Source organism: Phalacrocorax aristotelis, chromosome 2, assembly GCF_949628215.1.
Source record: "Phalacrocorax aristotelis chromosome 2, bGulAri2.1, whole genome shotgun sequence".
NCBI classification, from domain to species: Eukaryota; Metazoa; Chordata; class Aves; order Suliformes; family Phalacrocoracidae; genus Phalacrocorax; species Phalacrocorax aristotelis.
The window spans coordinates 153,890,874-153,908,619 of record NC_134277.1 but is presented as its reverse complement, the minus strand read 5'-3'; the positions used below and the strand labels follow the sequence as shown (position 1 = coordinate 153,908,619).

At 42.7% G+C, this 17,746-nt stretch overlaps 1 protein-coding gene across 7 annotated transcripts in view; it reads right to left on the bottom strand.

The window, feature by feature from the left end:
* Window positions 1–516: 516 nt before the first annotated feature.
* COL14A1 (collagen type XIV alpha 1 chain) overlaps window positions 517–17,746 on the bottom strand; it is a 126,169-nt gene continuing 108,939 nt past the window's right edge. For 4 of the 7 annotated variants that reach the window (XM_075085694.1, XM_075085693.1, XM_075085697.1 and 1 more), the window contains 8 exons: window positions 17,049–17,102; window positions 16,040–16,111; window positions 14,034–14,069; window positions 13,540–13,606; window positions 12,865–13,053; window positions 3,867–3,944; window positions 2,799–2,954; window positions 517–1,451 (listed from right to left, as the gene is read on the bottom strand). In XM_075085694.1, the coding sequence (XP_074941795.1) occupies window positions 1,126–1,451; window positions 2,799–2,954; window positions 3,867–3,944; window positions 12,865–13,053; window positions 13,540–13,606; window positions 14,034–14,069; window positions 16,040–16,111; window positions 17,049–17,102 (978 nt within the window). In that variant the 3' untranslated portion in view covers window positions 517–1,125. Of the gene's footprint in view, window positions 1,452–1,563; window positions 2,013–2,798; window positions 2,955–3,866; window positions 3,945–12,864; window positions 13,054–13,539; window positions 13,607–14,033; window positions 14,070–16,039; window positions 16,112–17,048; window positions 17,103–17,746 lie in introns of those variants that run through there. The other 3 variants (XM_075085691.1, XM_075085692.1, XM_075085696.1) reach the window with 2 other exon arrangements.

Below are 17,746 nucleotides of genomic sequence, written 5' to 3'. Positions count from 1 at the left end.
CTCTCCCATCTTTATAGGCCTGGATTATACTGCTCCAGCGCTGCACTTTCAATTCAAATTGACATTTCTGAGCTTCTACTTTACATCCTGCTTTGATGCTTAGTCTCCCTAGTGCTGTTCAAAGCTGTTTATTGAGTTACTTTATAATGCACCTGCTTTGCTGTAACATGATGCACTGCTTTGTGCCCCTCGGGTGGGGGTTTTCCTGCCGCGCATTATTACCTGCTCCAGGTTGCTCCAAAAGACCTGCTGGTCTTTTGGCTTTGGCCTGTCAAGCTGCGAAAGCACACGTCCACAGATGGTACGACTGTGTCATCTCATAGTTACTCTCTACACTTGTTCATAGCTAATTTTAAAAATAAGGCTAAATATTGTTTATTCTAAGCGCCTGCAGCCTTTAAAATAAGGCTGTTGCCCAAAAGTGTTGAAAAAGGAAAATGTATTTTCTTCTCTTTACGTTCAGTTCCCCAAAGATCTATAAAATTGGTCCGAGCTAAAAATCAGTCAAGTACAGCATTTACATATAAAAGCTTGCGACCTTTATTTGCATACAAATCAGAAACGAGAGAGGTTCACAATAAATTATCAGTGTGCTCCCACGGAACGTTCTTGCTTATTTATATAATGTGGGTTAAAAAAAATATTCCATTAACATAAGATTTCTTTGCAACCGTAACGGCGGGGGTTCAAGGAAACCTGCTGATGCTTTGTTCTCCGGTGAATTTAGTAGGGTTACTCTGCTACTACAGCAACGCATCCAAAACTAACGGAACATAATCGCCTGGACAGACGTGGATAAGAAAGAAATCACTGACTTTTCTGACTGGTTCTACGTACCCCAACCACCCTGACGCGGTCTGAGATACAGGGTGACTAGTGTATGGAACAGTACGCCACAGAAAGATCTACAGGTGACCTTTCATCATCATCTAGCACCAACCCACTAACATACTAAGCTTCTGGCATGCAAGAGAAGTACCATTATTCGTTGTGGCAACTGGTCACGTACATTTTTGTTTCTCTCCTTTAATATAAGAGCCTGTACACTTCTTCCACGACAGGTCAGGCACCCGGACAAAAGGCCAAACGCAGATGCACGTAAAATGTAGCCCTTCTTTAAACAGTTCACTGAGAGGGTTTTTTTCCATTCGCCCTTTTGCGTGCTGGAGTCTTGAGGCTCCTTTTGGCTATCTTCCTTGTGAAGCGGCTAATCCCTGGGGATCTCAGTTCAACGGCCTCCATCTCTTCTTGAACGGGAGTAAACTCTGGTTGAGCAAGATGAGGTGATGGATAGGAGGACTGGGAGTATGGGGACGGTAAGGGGTAGGACCCGTGAACTACGTACGGCTGTTGCTCACCATCGTAAAGGTCCTCGGGGTCATAGATTTGGTAGGAGTTATGTGGCAACTGCACTACTGGGATGTCTTGATCGGTTGGCTCACCGTATCCACCTTAACCCACCACCACCAAGAGTATTCATAGGGTTAACACAGGAGAAGGAGTAGAAAATTAAAGCGCTCATTAGGAAATTGACATTTTATATATAGATATATTTATATATGTGTGTGAGTATATATATATAAAATCTTTAATTACACATCTTTTATTCACATAAAGGAACAGTGAAAACATTGAACAAGATTAATAAGCTGGAGCAATTGGAAACCCACCAACGGACAGCCAAGTTAGTTGGAAACCACCACCAGAATTTGCCAAGTGCCCAGTTGTGATCCTGTGCTTATCGCACACTGCACAATCCGCCTGCTTTGGCTTAGTCCGATTACGGGCTAGAATACGTGATTAACGGGCAATGCGGGTCAGGCGACACTTTTTAGCAGTGCAGGGAAGCTAAGTGCATGTACAGCAGCTAGTGAGTTCATTAGTGGTAGTCAATATCGTTGATGGAAAGCACAGAGCAATTCAGCGTCCGTCTCTGACCTTCAGCCAAATGAGACCCGAACCAGAATGAGCCTTTCACCTTCTGGATGGGTAGCCATTGTAAGGGATTGGGCCTTCAAACAGGAAATGAACAACGGGGAGGGGAAGTGAGGGGGAAAGGACAGGAAGAGACGACAACAAAAACATTCAGGTAAGTAAAACGTACAAATCAGCTCACAGGCAGATTAAACCGTCAACATCAAACAAATACGCCTCGTGTAACACTCATAGTAACTAGTGCTTCACTAATAAATTTCTATTTTAGGATGAGGAACGTCATTTTTGGTATTGTGTTAACTGCCTCCCACGGCCTCTCCGTGCTATAACGAGATGAGAAAGGAACACGCAGAGAAGATGTAGAAAAGATCATTTTCTCCAGATCACTGGTTAATGACGTGCATCCCTCTGTCAGGTTGTGCTACGAGGGGTTTAGTACGGGTCATGCTCTCATGCCATTCGGAGGCACACGGAAGGGGAAGTTGAGCAACACGACTGAAACACTACAAATGTAAAAACTGCCGGGATGAACATGAGGAGGTGGGGATTGAACACACAGACTGTTCGGCTGAGACGGAGCAGGCTCGTACGACTACACAAACACACACAGGACAAAAAACCACTATGCGGGATCCATTTTACAGGCCGGGGTCAGATGGTGGACTTCCTTCGGTCTCTACGCTGGGGTCACCTTCTCTTCGTGCCGCAGTCCACAAAATGCAGCAGCACGGGACGCGCATGTTTTTAGGGAGCTACCACATTTTAGCGCAAGGTTCACCCGTAGCCTCCATCTTACTTTGGCTGTTGGATAATGCCGCCCCCGCCGCTGCAAACGGCAGCCGCCCCAGCTCCCGCCTACTCACCTCCCATGCCATAGCCCGCGCAGGAGGATGGGTCGCAGTACCCAGGCGGGCCAGAAGGACCCTGTGAGCCTGGGGGCCCCATGTGACCGACGGGACCTCGTGGGCCCGGAGAACCCGGTGGGCCCGGGCTGCCAGTGCGACTTTCTCCTGGAGGTCCTGCGTAGAAGGGGGAAATGAAACATCTGAGTGGTGTCATTCGTAAAGCAGTGAACTGAGGCCACCTTGGCATGTCTGGTGCTTGGAAACCATGGCGCCGAGTGTGCTACAAACGCTTCCAAGAGATAGTTTGAGCAGAGGAGCTGGGCATCCTGGCTCCAACCCCCCTGGGCAAGCTGAAGGAAAGGCAAGGAAGACAAAGCAGCAGCCAGAAAGGAGGCTTGTCGGGAGCTGCTTCTTCTTCCTTGCCAGAGAGAGCTTTTAGCCAGAAAGTTATAGTAGAGCAAACATTTCACCAACCATTGGACATTCAGAAAGGCAGTTTCATGAGGGGAGGACAGCCCTGGATGCCTGCACAGCTCCTGATGCACCCACTCCCTTTCAGTACAGCTTCTGGGTAAAGTTGTGCCTCGATGCTGGGGCTCTAATGGCCAGAATATCCTCACGGAGTCATGACAATTTTATGCCTTTTCTACAGGACCTGGGTGTCACCCCCTCTGCTTTTTCAGGAGCTAAATATAAATCCCTGTGATTAATGTGCTTAAGTAATACACATTTCTCTGTCAAGTTAGTTAGGTGTGACCTTGAGTCAATGGGAAAACAAATGCAATTAATCCAGAATAATTTTTTCCCTTCCAGACTCCATCTTGGGGGGGTGGGGGTGTTAAAAAAAGAGCTGGTTTTGGAGGAGCAGTTTATCACAGGGAAAAGCAATACACTTGTGTGACCGATGACACCATCACATGACACATCACAATGTCATAGTAAGAAAAGTATGACAGTTAAGATGCCCGAACTACTGACTCTTTTGCTGCTTAAGCCTTAGAAGTGGAGGACAGAGCCGTGCAGGTCTTCGCTGCTCTGCACATGGGTCAGAGTGGTTTAATCCAGGTGTCCTAAACATAACTTTACCTGTAGATCCCGGTGGGCCTCGGGGTCCTTGTGTCCCAACACCTGGATTGCCTTTTTCTCCTTTCTCGCCTGGCAAACCTAAGGAAATAGTACTCTGATCAAAGTCACATTTTGAACAAAATTGTGTGCAGTGTTTATTATTTAACCAGGTTTATAGCTCCATTTTTCCTCTAAAAACACATGACAGAGAAGGAAGGAGGTAAAAATAAAGAACTATTTGGTCCTTTTTCCCTCCCTCCCCTGACAGCACCTCAAGGGAAGCATGGCATTCCTGGGGTCTTAAACATTCCTGCTGCCATGGTGGTTTCATCGAAGTGGTATGCAGAGGCATCAGCCAGTTTCCAGGCTGCACTTCCTGCTGGAAAGCTGCCTCTGGGCTATACTAAGGTACAACTATTGTAAGTCAGAAGAATCCTCAGAGCCTCACAGATTACTGTGTGGCCCAGAAAAGTCAAATTTTTAATGTTACAGCCAATTTTCCTTCCAACATTAGCTCACCAAACAGTGGTGCAGCATAAGATGGTTCTACACATAAATGGAGAGAGTTATCATGGGTTATTGCAAAGTCTTGCTAAAAGACAAGGAAGGAGTTCAGCACATTCAAAATCTGTCCCCGCAAACGAAGCCCGATCTAAGAGTTTCTCAGTCATGAAACTCTGATGTTCCAACACGTGCAGCCACTGAGTTGTGTTCCTGCTCATGGCCCTAAATTTCTACCCTCAGGTCTGATCCATGGAGACCAAAGGTCCAGAGAACTAATCCAGAGAAGGCACTACCTTCTTCCAGCTTTCCATCTCCTTCTGCACTACCACTATGGCATCCTATAAAACCACTTTCTATATGCAGCAATCACAATGAGTGGTGTCAAACTAAAGTAGGTGTCAAAACTACAAATTCCAGACCCTGAGTTTCCACCAGCAACTTGGAAACTCTCATAAAGTCTGTGTTTTATTTGGATGGTTCAAAGACACCAAATCCAGGCTGGTTTGTGGGACTTTCCCCCCATTTTCCAGACCTCCCAGCACTGGTAATTGCTTGCACTGCTTTGGAGCTTCCACATTTTCAGAGTCAACGCCAATATAGAGCCCCTCCATAAAAACAAAGTAGAAAGAAAACAGCTGCTGCCCTTGATGAGGCAGTATCTGCAATTCCAACTGACTGGCCTCCTTCCTTCCCTTCTGCTCAGGTAACCATTACCTCTTCGGCAAAAACATCTGGAGGACACCTCATTTTTGCAAGGAGACAGAGAAGATTTTTTTCCCCTTCCTAAGCTAATTTCTGATGGAAGCAAATAAGTAAGAACAAATTCTTAACTGTGGAAAAAAAAAAAGTAATTAAAACGCATCACTGACAAAGAATTGCTCACATCGAGTTTACAAAATAAGAGTCTACTGAATTACAGAGGATTCGGTATTTGCTGAGGAGTTCTAGCTGTTCTCCAGAACAGGCAGCTTCCAGGGCAATATATCACATAGCCCAGGCACCTGGAAAACACAGGTCGCACTGCAATCAGTAACTCCACAAAGCTAGCTTTTCAAAGGGCATTAAGGTTTGGCAGTGGAATGAAGCCTAGTCTGATGCACACAACGCAGTTAAGCACCTACACTTGCTCTAGAGTACCTGAAGAGAGCCGGGCGCTTCAGACAGGTTACAGAAGCCAGAGTGCTAAGGTGGTCACAAAGAAGAAATGCTGAAGGGAGGCATGCCACAAATGTACGCCTTTAGGAACAGCTCCCAGCGCTGACTCACCAGGGCACACATTTTACCTCTCTAGAGAAACAGCTAAACACACTGAAAAATTCAAATTATATCAGTGACACGATCCCGCTAGTGTTTCTGAGCCCTAGTCTGGGTAAGAGGCCAATAGGGCTTCAGGGGTCTCCTCTCCCCTTCTCTTGCACCCTTCTATTTCCCAGCATATTTAAGGCCCCTGGAGAGGTCCGGAGCTCATTCCACAGCACGGACAGCAGCACAGAGTGGCGCTGCCATGCTGAGACCTGTGTCTCCTGTGCTGAGACCCAACCCACATGCAGGCTCTGCAGCTTTTTAGATTATGTCATATAGCTGAAATCCAGAAATCTTGGATGATCAAGTGTAGACAAACCTGATGATGTGGCTTGGATACAGGTCTGTATGTTCTCCTCTACTCAACAATTCTGACTACCACCTCAGGCAGGTAGGTAGGCCAAAAAGATTAAGAATGGCTCTCTAGCCTAACAGCTCAAAAACTTACCAGGGAGAGGGACCTTGTTTCAGACCTTATTCCAAGATCTAATACCCAAAACACAGAGGAATATATTTATCAGACTGGACCACAAGACCTTCTCCCAGTGGTGGAACCAGGTAGGAAAGGGATACAGCTTCAAATTTCCTGAAATTATGCTCTAACCATTTAGCCACTGGAGAGAAGCCGCAGAGGAACTAGAACTGCCATCTCTTCCATCAAGCCTCCTTCACATCTCATTTTCCTATTTTCTATCTTGCCTGTACACCACAGCTTTCTCTTACAGCTAAATTAGTTCCTACCAGCCTTTTGCAGGGAGATAATGAGCAACTTCTGACCAAACTATGAGATTACTAATAGCAATGTGACCAGGTTGATGAAGGTGTAGCCTTGAGCCAGTACAACCCTGTTGCTAAGGAAGGGCTCAGCAGCGTCTTAATACAACCACTCTGGTGATCTCAGAACAGCAGCAGAAGAAACTTGTGTCTGACTACTGTGAACTAACATACTGCAGTACACCTACCTTACCTCATGGTGGTAAGAGGTACCTATTGGTCTTGTATAGACTGGTTTTGACTTTCAGGTTATAAAGTGTCCAAAAGGTAAGTTTTAGGAATTTTATATCCACAGCCTTTGGTAGCCCCAGCTCCTAAATCACACTGAATGTCAATGGGTCTTAAGTATTTAAATTACTCGGGCATCTTGAAATTTGCTAACTTTTTTCTTCAGGGACGCTTAGCAACATAATACATGGGATTCCTGCTCTCAGAGACTGTCTTCTAAGTCCTGTAGCAACCTCCTGTTTGCAATCCAGCAGTTGGTTAGCAGAAATCGCAGTTTCAGTCAGAAGTGCTATCCAGAACCTCTGATGAATGACTGCATTGCACAGTGTATATAGGAAGCAGTCCTAGGATAGAGCATGTATCTGCCACCTACATTTATATTCCTGGGGGAACCTGCCAAAATAACACATCATCTGTGATCCACAACTGAATTCCACCCATTTTAAAGACAAATTTCTCAGGCAAACCTCTTGTCCTGCATTCCAAATACAGTTTCCAGATACCTAAAATTTGCACAGGCCTGGCTTGCTTCAAAATGGGGAGACTCTGTTGCAATTCACTACTTCTGCTGCAGGCCTTTTAACAAGGTAAACTCCTCTATATTGTCTCTTCCCATACACGCCCTGTAAGGAAATGCTTGCCATCTGCAACAGGCGAAGTCTGTATGTGTGGATTGCTTTATCATAAGAAGACTGGCCCACGATAACCATCTCGATTCTACACAGCAGTTTAGTACAAGGACCATTGCTTATCCTACCATACAACTACATTACACGGTGACTTCAAAGACTATTGACACAATGTTTTCAAATCACAGCCGTCCATGCACTCAATTATTATTCTTTACACATACAAGAACATACACCCATACGTGATATTCACAGAATAAACTGCAGTAAGAAATTATAAATATGGAACAAATCTACTCAGGCTAAGAATAAAATGTTCATTCTGGAACAAGTTTTGAAGCTCTTGTGCAGGGCAAGCCTTTGAAATCACTTGGATATCAAGTTCCTAAAGCAACTATACTGAAGGCCAAGATACAAGTTTGCTTCAGGTTTCTTTTAGTCTAATTTTCAATAAAGATTACCCAAGTGAAAGAGAACATAAACACTGAAGCAAGAATACCCAACTCCTAAGGCAAAACTCATGAGTACCCCATGTACTGGTGCATGGGGTCATCTCTCCCCAGGTGCAGGACCTTGCACTTGCTCTTGTTGAATTTCATCAGGTTCCCCTCGGCCCAGCTCTCCAGCCTGTCCAGGTCTCGTTGGATGGCAGCACAGCCTGCTGGTCTATCAGCCACTCCTCCCAGCTTGGTGTCATCAGCAAACTGGCTGAGGTTACACTCTGTCCCTTCGTCCAGGTCGCTGATGAATATGTTGAACAGGACTGGACCCAGCACAGACCCCTGGGGAACACCACTAGTGACAGGCCTCCATCCAGACTCTGCTCCATTGATCACAACCCTGTGAGCTCTGCCATCCAGCCAGTTCTCTGTCCACCTCACTGTCCACTCATCCAACCCACACTTCCTTAGCTTGCCTCTGAGGATGTTATGGGAGACAGTGTCAAATGCCTCACTGAAGTCAAGATAAACAACATCCACTGCTCTCCCTTCGTCGACCCAGCCAGTCATGCCATCATAGAAGGCTATCAGGTTGGTCGAGCATGATCTCCCTTGGTGAATCCATGTTGACTGTTTCTGATAACCTTCTTGTCCTCTACATGCCTGGAGATGACCTTCAGGATGAACTGCTCCATAACCTTTCCAGGGATGGAGGTGAGGCTGACTGGCCTATGGTTCCCCAGGTCCTCCTTCTTGCCCTTTTTGAAGATTGGAGTGACATTTGCTTTCCTCCAGTCCTGGGGCACCTCTCCTGCCCCTCATGACCTTTCAAAGATGATGCAGAGTGGCTCAGCAAGAACATCCGCCAGCTCCTTCAGCACTCATGGGTGCACCCCATCAGGGCCCATGGATTTGTGAGGATCCAGTTTGCATAGGTGATCTCTAACCCAATCCACCTCAACCAAGGGGAAGTCCTCCTTTCTCCAGATTTTCTCTCTCACCTCTGGGGGCTGGGATGCCTGAGGGCCAGCCTTAGCAGTACAGACTGAAGCAAAGAAGGCATTCAGTAACTCCGCCTTCTCTGCATCCTGTGTTACCAGGGCACCCATCTCATTCAGCAGTGGGCCCACAGTTTCCCCATAACAACACAGGGTGATTTTTTTTTTTTATCCAGAAAGAAGTAAAATTGGAAATAAAAATATTTAATTGACCTAACTGGCAAATATTCCATTTAATTCCATTGGAATTTTGCCATCAGAGCTGTAAACATGTGGCTTTTGAGAACACGTTTGACTAACTCTTTCATATTAAGCCAGAATACTAATATGGATGAAGCTGTACTTGAGAACAGTAACCTTCCCAGTGACAGCTTAGGCATTTCTTATATTTTTTATATTTACATTATTATATATTTATATCATAACAGGATGTAGTAAGTAGCCATAAGTTTTGTGCATCACTTCAGGACGCATCATAAGAGCAGAAGTCCAACTGCTTCCTGAGCACTTGGAAGCCAGACACTAGTTATTGAAGTCCCAGTTCATACACATAAAATCAAACCAAAAGATGTTCAAACTAGCTGAAATGAAAATAGAAACCAGTGCTGTGCACTAGTTACAATAAAAATAGAGATGAATGCTGTGAATGATCAGTGTTTGGGTTCGGTTTTTTCCAAACTCCTATAAATATAGGAGTTTGCTAATTATTCTAGTAATTTATCTGGGATTGTGTACTATAGGGGACTAGTAACACAATGTGGCTTCCTGAATCTTTAAATCACAGGTCCAATTCAAATGGCCTGTTGGGGCACCAATAAAATGTTAATATTGCTAACAAACATTGAAATTGTCTGATATGTTTCTTTTCACATCATTAGAAAAATACAACAGATAAAACCCCACAGTGTACAGCTAAAACAATAATCAGCTGGGGAAACTAAATAACAAATGTTTTAGTGTGATCCTAATCCATTCACTTATGTCTACACTGGAAAAAAACTAGGTCTTAGCTGGCAAGAGATGCTGAAAACTGAATCTGTCAAGAGAATGACTTACCCTTCCTCACTAAGGTGGTCTTTCTTGGAAGGAGCAGCTCAGTGCGTTACTATGGAGAGAATACATCCAGGAATGGGACACCCTGGACCTAGAAGTTCAAGTGGAGGTTTCTAACAAAACTCCAAGCCTCTCTCAATCCAAGCCTCCTTCCAAAATATCTGTTTAACGCTCGGCAGAGTGACAAGGTAAACAAGGGAAAAGAAAAAAAAAACTGGCCAGGCCAGTTAGGAGGGAAGTTCACTGATGTCAAGATCTCTCACTGCTGACATTTTCCAGGAAACCTCTCTCTGGTGCATGGTTTCTAACCAGTTCCACAGGCTGCTTTCAGAAGCTCCCCCTTCTCACAGGCTGGGATCGAATGGGTGGTGGGCAAGAGAGGTGAGTAGGAGGAAATGTCTAGCTTCCCCCCACCGTTTCTCCTCCCACTCTACCAGCACCCTGCCACTCAGCTTAGAGGCAGCAACAGGTTCTTGCAGCAATCCCAGTAGTTTGAACTCTGAGGGAAAAGAAGCAACGCTCTACTAAATAAACCCTTCTAGTGTCTATTACCTCTATGGGCTCTATGGGCACTGCTGTCACAGTTGCAGTGTATTTTTTTGTACTTAAAGGTGGAGGCTGAGTTTTCAGAGTTGCTAATCTGGCACTGGTTTTGAACAATAAATTGACTTCATATATAAATGCTGAAGAAGCACATTGTTCATAAAGGCTTCCAAGTGGCTGGCTGGAGATCTTCACATTGTGACTTGCTGAACAAGTTAAATACAAACAATGCTTCAGAACACAGCAAGGGATGGGGTCTGAGTCCATTTACCCTCCTCTCTCTATTCACTGTAAACTAAAAACCCTTCCACCCAGAAGCAGAGGAATTCTATCACTGTATGATAATCATACAAGAGACAACTGAGAACGCACTAGAAGCTTCCAATCAATCTCCACAAGCAGGAAGCTGGTAAAAAGAATTTTTACTTTTCCCTGCTGCATTTTGGGGTTAGCTTAGAGCAATTCCTTAGAAATGGATTCTGAAATATCCCAAGGGTCTGTACAACTCAAGAGGTATCTTCCTGTTAAATAAACTGCTACTACACCAGGCATACTATCAATCTAAAATTTCAATTGCTTCTGAATAAATTAAATAAATTCTATAAATAAATCCTATTCTATTAATAAATAACTGCTGTATTTTTTCCTAGGTTCTGAATGAGCTCCTTCCTTTTCCTTCCAGGTTCTGTGCAAGGCTCCAGTTACGTGAATGTCCTAAAAACCATTTTCACTCAAATAAAGCTAATTATTTTGCCTTTAAGTTTACACATAGATTCTTTTTCCTTAAAACAATCTCATTTTAAGCTATAAATACTGTAAAACACTCCCAACATTTGGCACCCCATTTTATGAAAATCTGCAGAGAGCCCAGGCTGACTGATCATAGTTCTTGCAGTATGCTCGGTAAGTGCTTGCTCTCTACCAAGTATGAAACTCCCCACAAGCACTACCTGCCAAAACCAGTGCCTTCTAACATCAGTTATCTGTAGGGACAGGAAAAGAATAATACTCTTTTTTAACGTGCTTCTACCCTTTGTCTACTCAGTCTGTTACCAGTGCTGTTTCCCAGATATAAAGCAGTGAGTTAGCCCGCATCACATTTCATTTAAATGACTATATCTCATCACTCTGATTTCATAGTAGTACAAAATGTGGATCTGGGCCGCAGCACAGCAAATACAATGGAAAATATATGTTAAATGATGGACAGGTTTCTGTTTTTTGTAGCCTGGCATTTTAGTTCATCCATTCCTGAAGCCCCAGCAAAATATTCTGTGTACTTAAACAGTTCCTGCCTGAGAAGCCATTTAAAATACATTAGTATTTTAAGCAACTACCCTGAAATCTGCAATCAGTCTCTCCGGGTCACCACTTTTAAAGTCAGTTCCTCACTTGCTGTCTCTTCCAATTTTCTTTCCTACTTGCCTCCCACCCCCTCATTCCTCCTTTTTTTCTGAACGGCATCTAGTCTTTGCTCAGCTGGAGCAGGCAGCAACATGACTGAGAGGCTAGTACCCTAAACCTTGCCTCTTTTTTCAAGAAGGTAATTAAAATTACAGTCTTGAGGGGAAGAAAGGATCCACAGGTTCACTCAAAGACTTTCCTTTCAAAACAATGCTTTAGTTCTGGTCATCATGGCTACTGTAAACTGGAACTATTAAGCTCCTGAACTGAACAGCCTTCACAGCAATTCACTTTTAACATGCCATTTTAGATATTTGTAACAGCAACACCTATTCATCGCTCTTGAATATCACATTTGTGTCTTGAGTTTTTGCTCACTTTCTTATGTGATGGTCTTCAAAGCACTTTCACAATCATAAATCCACTCAGTACTACCTCTGTTAGTGCTACTCTGGTACACCAAAGATTGCCAGGGTTGCACAGAGAAAGAGTAAACCAAAACATGGAGCTTGTTTGTTTATTAGACAATGCTGGAGGGGGAAAGGAGAACGAGATCTAGCACACGCATGAATACAAAGGAGAATTACTGTAAATGAACAGTTAATTGTATTATTTCTCTCTGACCTCACTACTTCCTCTCCTTGATCCTCTCAACCCCTCATAAACTAGCTTTTTTCCCCTCTTCTCATGAACCGAGCTCCTTTCAGACTATCACAACTTAGAAATCATGGGACTGACGCATTTCAAGTTTAGCAGAAAAGCTCAATCTTTCCCCAACACAAACCTATCAGTTTTGCAGCTGCCTTTTCCAAAAGCTCCTTTGCTTATACATTTACAGCTCCAGCTTACTTCAGAGTCCTACTAAGATGAAAGCATGATGTGATGTGATATGTCCCATTAGATGCTACCAATCTTCAGCAGTTTAGGCATTTAACCTTTGTCTGATCCTGCCAACTCACACCTGGCAAAGCCTGCATTATCTTCATGACCAAGAGTCTTCAGAGCTTCCATTATGGTCTATGTTGAGCTCACCAATCAGCTAGTGATAAAACTCTTGTTCTCACAATTAGATAGCAGACAAAAGCCATCAGAATGTGTCAGGAAAGGGAGGTATGTATTTTTGTATGTGAAGTATGAAGCTTACCTCTTTCTCCCGGTCTTCCTGGTTGACCAGGACTTCCTGGAAACCCTTGCATGCCTGGTGATCCTTGTTCACCCTGTGGCCCTGGAGCCCCTGGCCGACCTGGCTCACCAGGAGGTCCTGCGATGGTTCGTGTTGAGACAGATTGGCTTGGAATCTGGTTCAGAATTGAGTTATATCTTGCCATATGACCTGTCAGGAAAAAACATCCTCATTTTCAAGTTGCAGTGGAGAATCTGGTTCAGCTAAGTTTGAACAGAGCACTGGCAGGTCCTCAAGGCTGTGGTCTGTTGTGTTTTGATAATACAAAGTTGTGCACTTGCTGGTGGAGAAACAGTGATTTAGGGATTAGACAGAAAAGGAGAAGAACTATTGTGTAGAATTTTACTTCCTTGCTTTGATGGGTTTGTTTTTTGTATTTTTTGTCTATAAAAGTTTAAAATTATTACAGCAGAAGTTTCTGTATACTATAATAGACTGGAGACAATTCAGGCTTTTTTTTTTAGATGCCTGATGCTAATCAGCCCTAATTGGACATAAATCCATTTGAACATAAAACTGACTCTCTAGCCTAAAAGGAAGAGATCCCTTTGAATGCTCTGAAAAGCATCATATTTTTAAGTAATTGCGGCAGGAAAAGATCAGTTCTAGAGATAGAAGCATATGAAATGTACTTACCCTGGATGAGCTGTTCACACACTTGCCGAGCAACAGCACGTACCATTGCTTGGGACTGGAGATCACCCTGGATAACAACAGCAGCAGTGTCATAACACGATTTTTTGCATCGTTTTTGTCTTGAAAATGCTTAGAGCAATGAAAGACATTTATTATCCCTGAGATCATAACCTCACACATGAGAATAAAAGCCAAAAAAGTTTTGGGATCTCCCTGGTTCCCATTACTGTTTTTAGCCAGCAAACAGAGGTCAGAGAAGATAATCCCAATGAGAGATGTAGGGACATGCTTAATGTCACATACGTCTCACCTTCAAAACATTACTGTAGCTCTACACAAGACAATGTGTGGAAAGAAGGAAAATTTGCCTGATCACACAGAGAAAACTATTGTGCCTGTAAACACAGAGAAACATAACTTCTCAGAGAAAGCTTTAAGTGAGACAGAAGGCCAGACAGGAAAAAAAATGGTGGCTAACATGAACATAGACTTACCCGCTCACCCCTTTCACCCTTAGCTCCAGGAGGACCCTATGAAAAGGTTCAATACAAAATTAATTCTCATTTTGTTCTTGCTCAAAATTTTTAACACCTAAATGTTGTCTCCCTTGCAGCATCACAGTAAAAGGAGAAAAAACAAACAAGGAACATGGTTTCAGCAGGCTGTGTGGCAATAATGAATACACGTTTTCCATTTCAGTTCTCAACACAATGTTCACCTTTGGCAATTACATGGCAATGACTTTCTTGGCGGGATTGTCATATACTAAATTCTCTTGTTTAGAATGTCACCAAGGGCAGGCCACTAGGTAAGGCATTTCACGTGGCTGAAATGGGTCTAATCGTCACTGAGTATAAGGAAGAAAAGGCTGACGGGAGACAAAATACTGGTCTGAAATTAGTAGCGTTTGTGCACCATGACTTTGCATCTGCTATGAACAGAGTCAGCAATGGGATTAAACTGCACAGAAAATTAAGTATGACATTAAAGATAATGTAATAGTGTAATGAGTGTAAGGATCATTATTGATTGGAACAAGTTGTCTAGGGCAGTCACAACTTCATCAGTGGAGGTTTTTGAGGTAGGCTAGACATCTCCCAGGAACTCCTGAAGTGAAGAAAGGTCTGCATGAAGAGGTAAACAGCTGACTGATGTATGGTTAACACACAGCTTATTCTATCCTAGGAAAGAATAAACTTCTACAAGACTGCAAGATTATTTCTGGGCCTCTTTTCTATTACTCTACCTTTTGGGAAAGACAGTTATTGAAACTCGATAATTTTTTACCCAACTAGTTGTTTTTTCAGAACGACTGGAGTCTAAACATTCACAGCAGAGGTCTTACGTGACTCACAGGAATATCTACACTATCTGCACTCTAGGAAATCTAGTTCAATATCTGGAACACGTGTTTGGACAGGAACTGAATAGTCAGCATGTTATACATTGATAGTAATAAGTTTCACAGCTCATCAAATCTCCTTAGTAGATTTCATGATTACACTTAGAAACTATGCAGAACTGGGCATTAGGTTATTATTTTTACTTATATATTATCAGTCATTTCATTTCCACTAAACCAAACAAAAATGCTTGCATTGGATTAAATCTCCAAAGCAAATTGGATTTGGAAAAAAAAATAATTCTGTTCTACAAATCGAGTCAGAAGTGCATACTGTCACATTCTGATGCCTTTAAAATTAGATAGAACATTCACTGGAAAAAAATTGAGCACGCTTTATAATTCACCAAGTGGTCAAATGTTAAAATGTATATACACAATATTATCTAAACTGTTACAGAGAAAAAGAGGTCCTCTGTAAATCTTCTCTTTTACATAATTTACACACTCATTTTATATTTGTATTCCTTTCTTCTAGTTAAACTGTGGGTTTTTTATAATAAAATAATATCTGAAAGACAAACTTAATATCAGACGTTTCTAATACTTATTTTCAGTATAGAGGGTCTAATTTTCCACTCAGTGAAATTGATGGTGAAATTTATAACAACATTCTAGAAAAAGCCCTGTTCATTAGTCAGTTGCCCTGATGTAAACTCAGAGTAACCATGAAAGCCAGGGTTTTTTTCATGCAATAATTTCACAGTTTGAAAGTCAGAATAATATTTTGGAAATATTCAGGGTAATAAATGATGTACTTTAATTTCCTGAGAGTTGTTTGAAGTGCAAAGGAAAAAAAACGGGAAAATAATCACTCACAGACTACAAATTCACATACCGTTATGCTTTTAACTGCTGTGTTTTAATCTTGTGTTTTGACTCTTTAATCCCCATATTCCAAACATTGTATGTAAAATCAACAAATAAATTTAATTACGAAGACTGAACAATGAAAGACCAATATGATGTTTCACTTAGCCCCTAACTGCAAACAGATCATAAGCTGTAAATATTGAGTTCTGTAAAACAGCGAAGTCAGGATCAGAAACCAAATAATCCACAACAGCAAATATAGCAATATTTATTAATTTTACTTACAGGAGCTCCAACGTCACCTTGTGGCCCCTGGCTTCCAGTAACACCTGGAACACCAGGAGCACCAGGTATGCCCTACATGGAAAATGAGAAAGAAAATACTCAGTTGTGATGACAATAACCATCCATGAATCCTGATGGGAGAAATAACTGTGATGGAGAGGAGGTTCACAAAGCAGACAGTACACAGATAGTTCTGCAAGTCAAAGACTGAGGATGCTGGAAGAGAGGACTAAGAAGCACATGTTGCAGGAAAAAGAACACTTGAAAGCACAGCTCTGAGAAAAGTGCTTGAGAAAAATAGACTTGTGTTGCTTGCTTTCTGAAACAAAGACTGCTGAACCGCAAGACTAAATCCTGTGACATTACTACCGTGTTCGGGGGGATGACTCCGAACGTTCTTTACAAAAAGAACAGGATTGCTTGGAGAATACTCAATACCATCAGCAGTTTCACCTAACATCTTAAATCTATCAAGAAGGCATTAACTTTGCCTAGCTGCCCTGGTTGAGAAGGATGAGACTGATTCTGGAGGCAACATACATCTTGCTTCAAAGCTTGAATGAGGCCTCTGCTGTCTTCCTTGATTACTCTATGCGAGCATTTGAATACCTGTGCTCACCTCCAGCCTCGAGACCAAGCAAAACCCGGCAGTTCCCTTCAATTAACAATCCTAACTGGAATTTCTTACAAAAAGAAAGTTTTGTTTCAAATGTTAAGGCACTAATTCCCTTTATACAGCGCAGTTACCTGACTAAGAACAAGATATCAATCTTGGTGAAACAACTGTCTCCCCTTCCCATGGGAGACATCTTTTCTTGAGCTAAGTAAGGGTGGAAAGAAATGACACTGGACTATCAGCTCTCTGCTAACCCCCTGCATCATGAAAATTTTGACTCCCAAGGAGAACCCTTGGCCTTCGTCTATCCTCTGAAGTAGGTAACAGAGTGACCTACAATCCCCCAAAATCCTGCTGACCTTTACAGTAACAAATACCATGGGCAATACTCACCATTGGGCCAGGAGGTCCTTGTGGGCCTGTGGGTCCATCTTTGCCAGGAAGGCCCTATAAAAAAGAAATATAAGCAACTTTATCAGCTTTTATATGTACTTCATTAATCTGTTCCATTTCATCTAGAAGACTTTTTTTTTTTCCTTTTGTTCTTTGTTTTCTCTGAAATTAATAAATGGTGGTAGTGGTTTCTTAGAAGAAAACTCCCTTATTTGCCCTGGGGAGGGTTTATTTCTGAAAAGGAGCTATAGCATCGCCAGTATTTTAAAAAAAAAAAAATCCAACTAGTGTCACAATACTTTTGAAGTAAGAAGCAGCAATGCGAAACTCTTTGTACCGGCAATTTTCCCCTCTGGGTGAATTTCACTTACAATGCTGCTGTACTGAGGTAAATTAGAGCCTTTGCTGTCAGATTTCTCTACCACAAGATGGGTCACACTTCTACATCTGTTCTGACTGGTTGCAACTATTCACAGTCCCACTGATTAAGTGCTGAAAGATGGCAACTGGGAGCCTATCTCTCTGCCCAGCAATACTGTACGTATGTACTAGCTATCACCGAGGTCCTGATTCAGGAAGCGGCAGGAATGCTCATGTGGTTTACATTATGAACGTGCTTCAGAGCTTCCAGAAATGAGAGCCAAAACTAAAGATAACTTGGAAACTGGAAAGCAAGCAAATCATAGGAAAAAGACTGA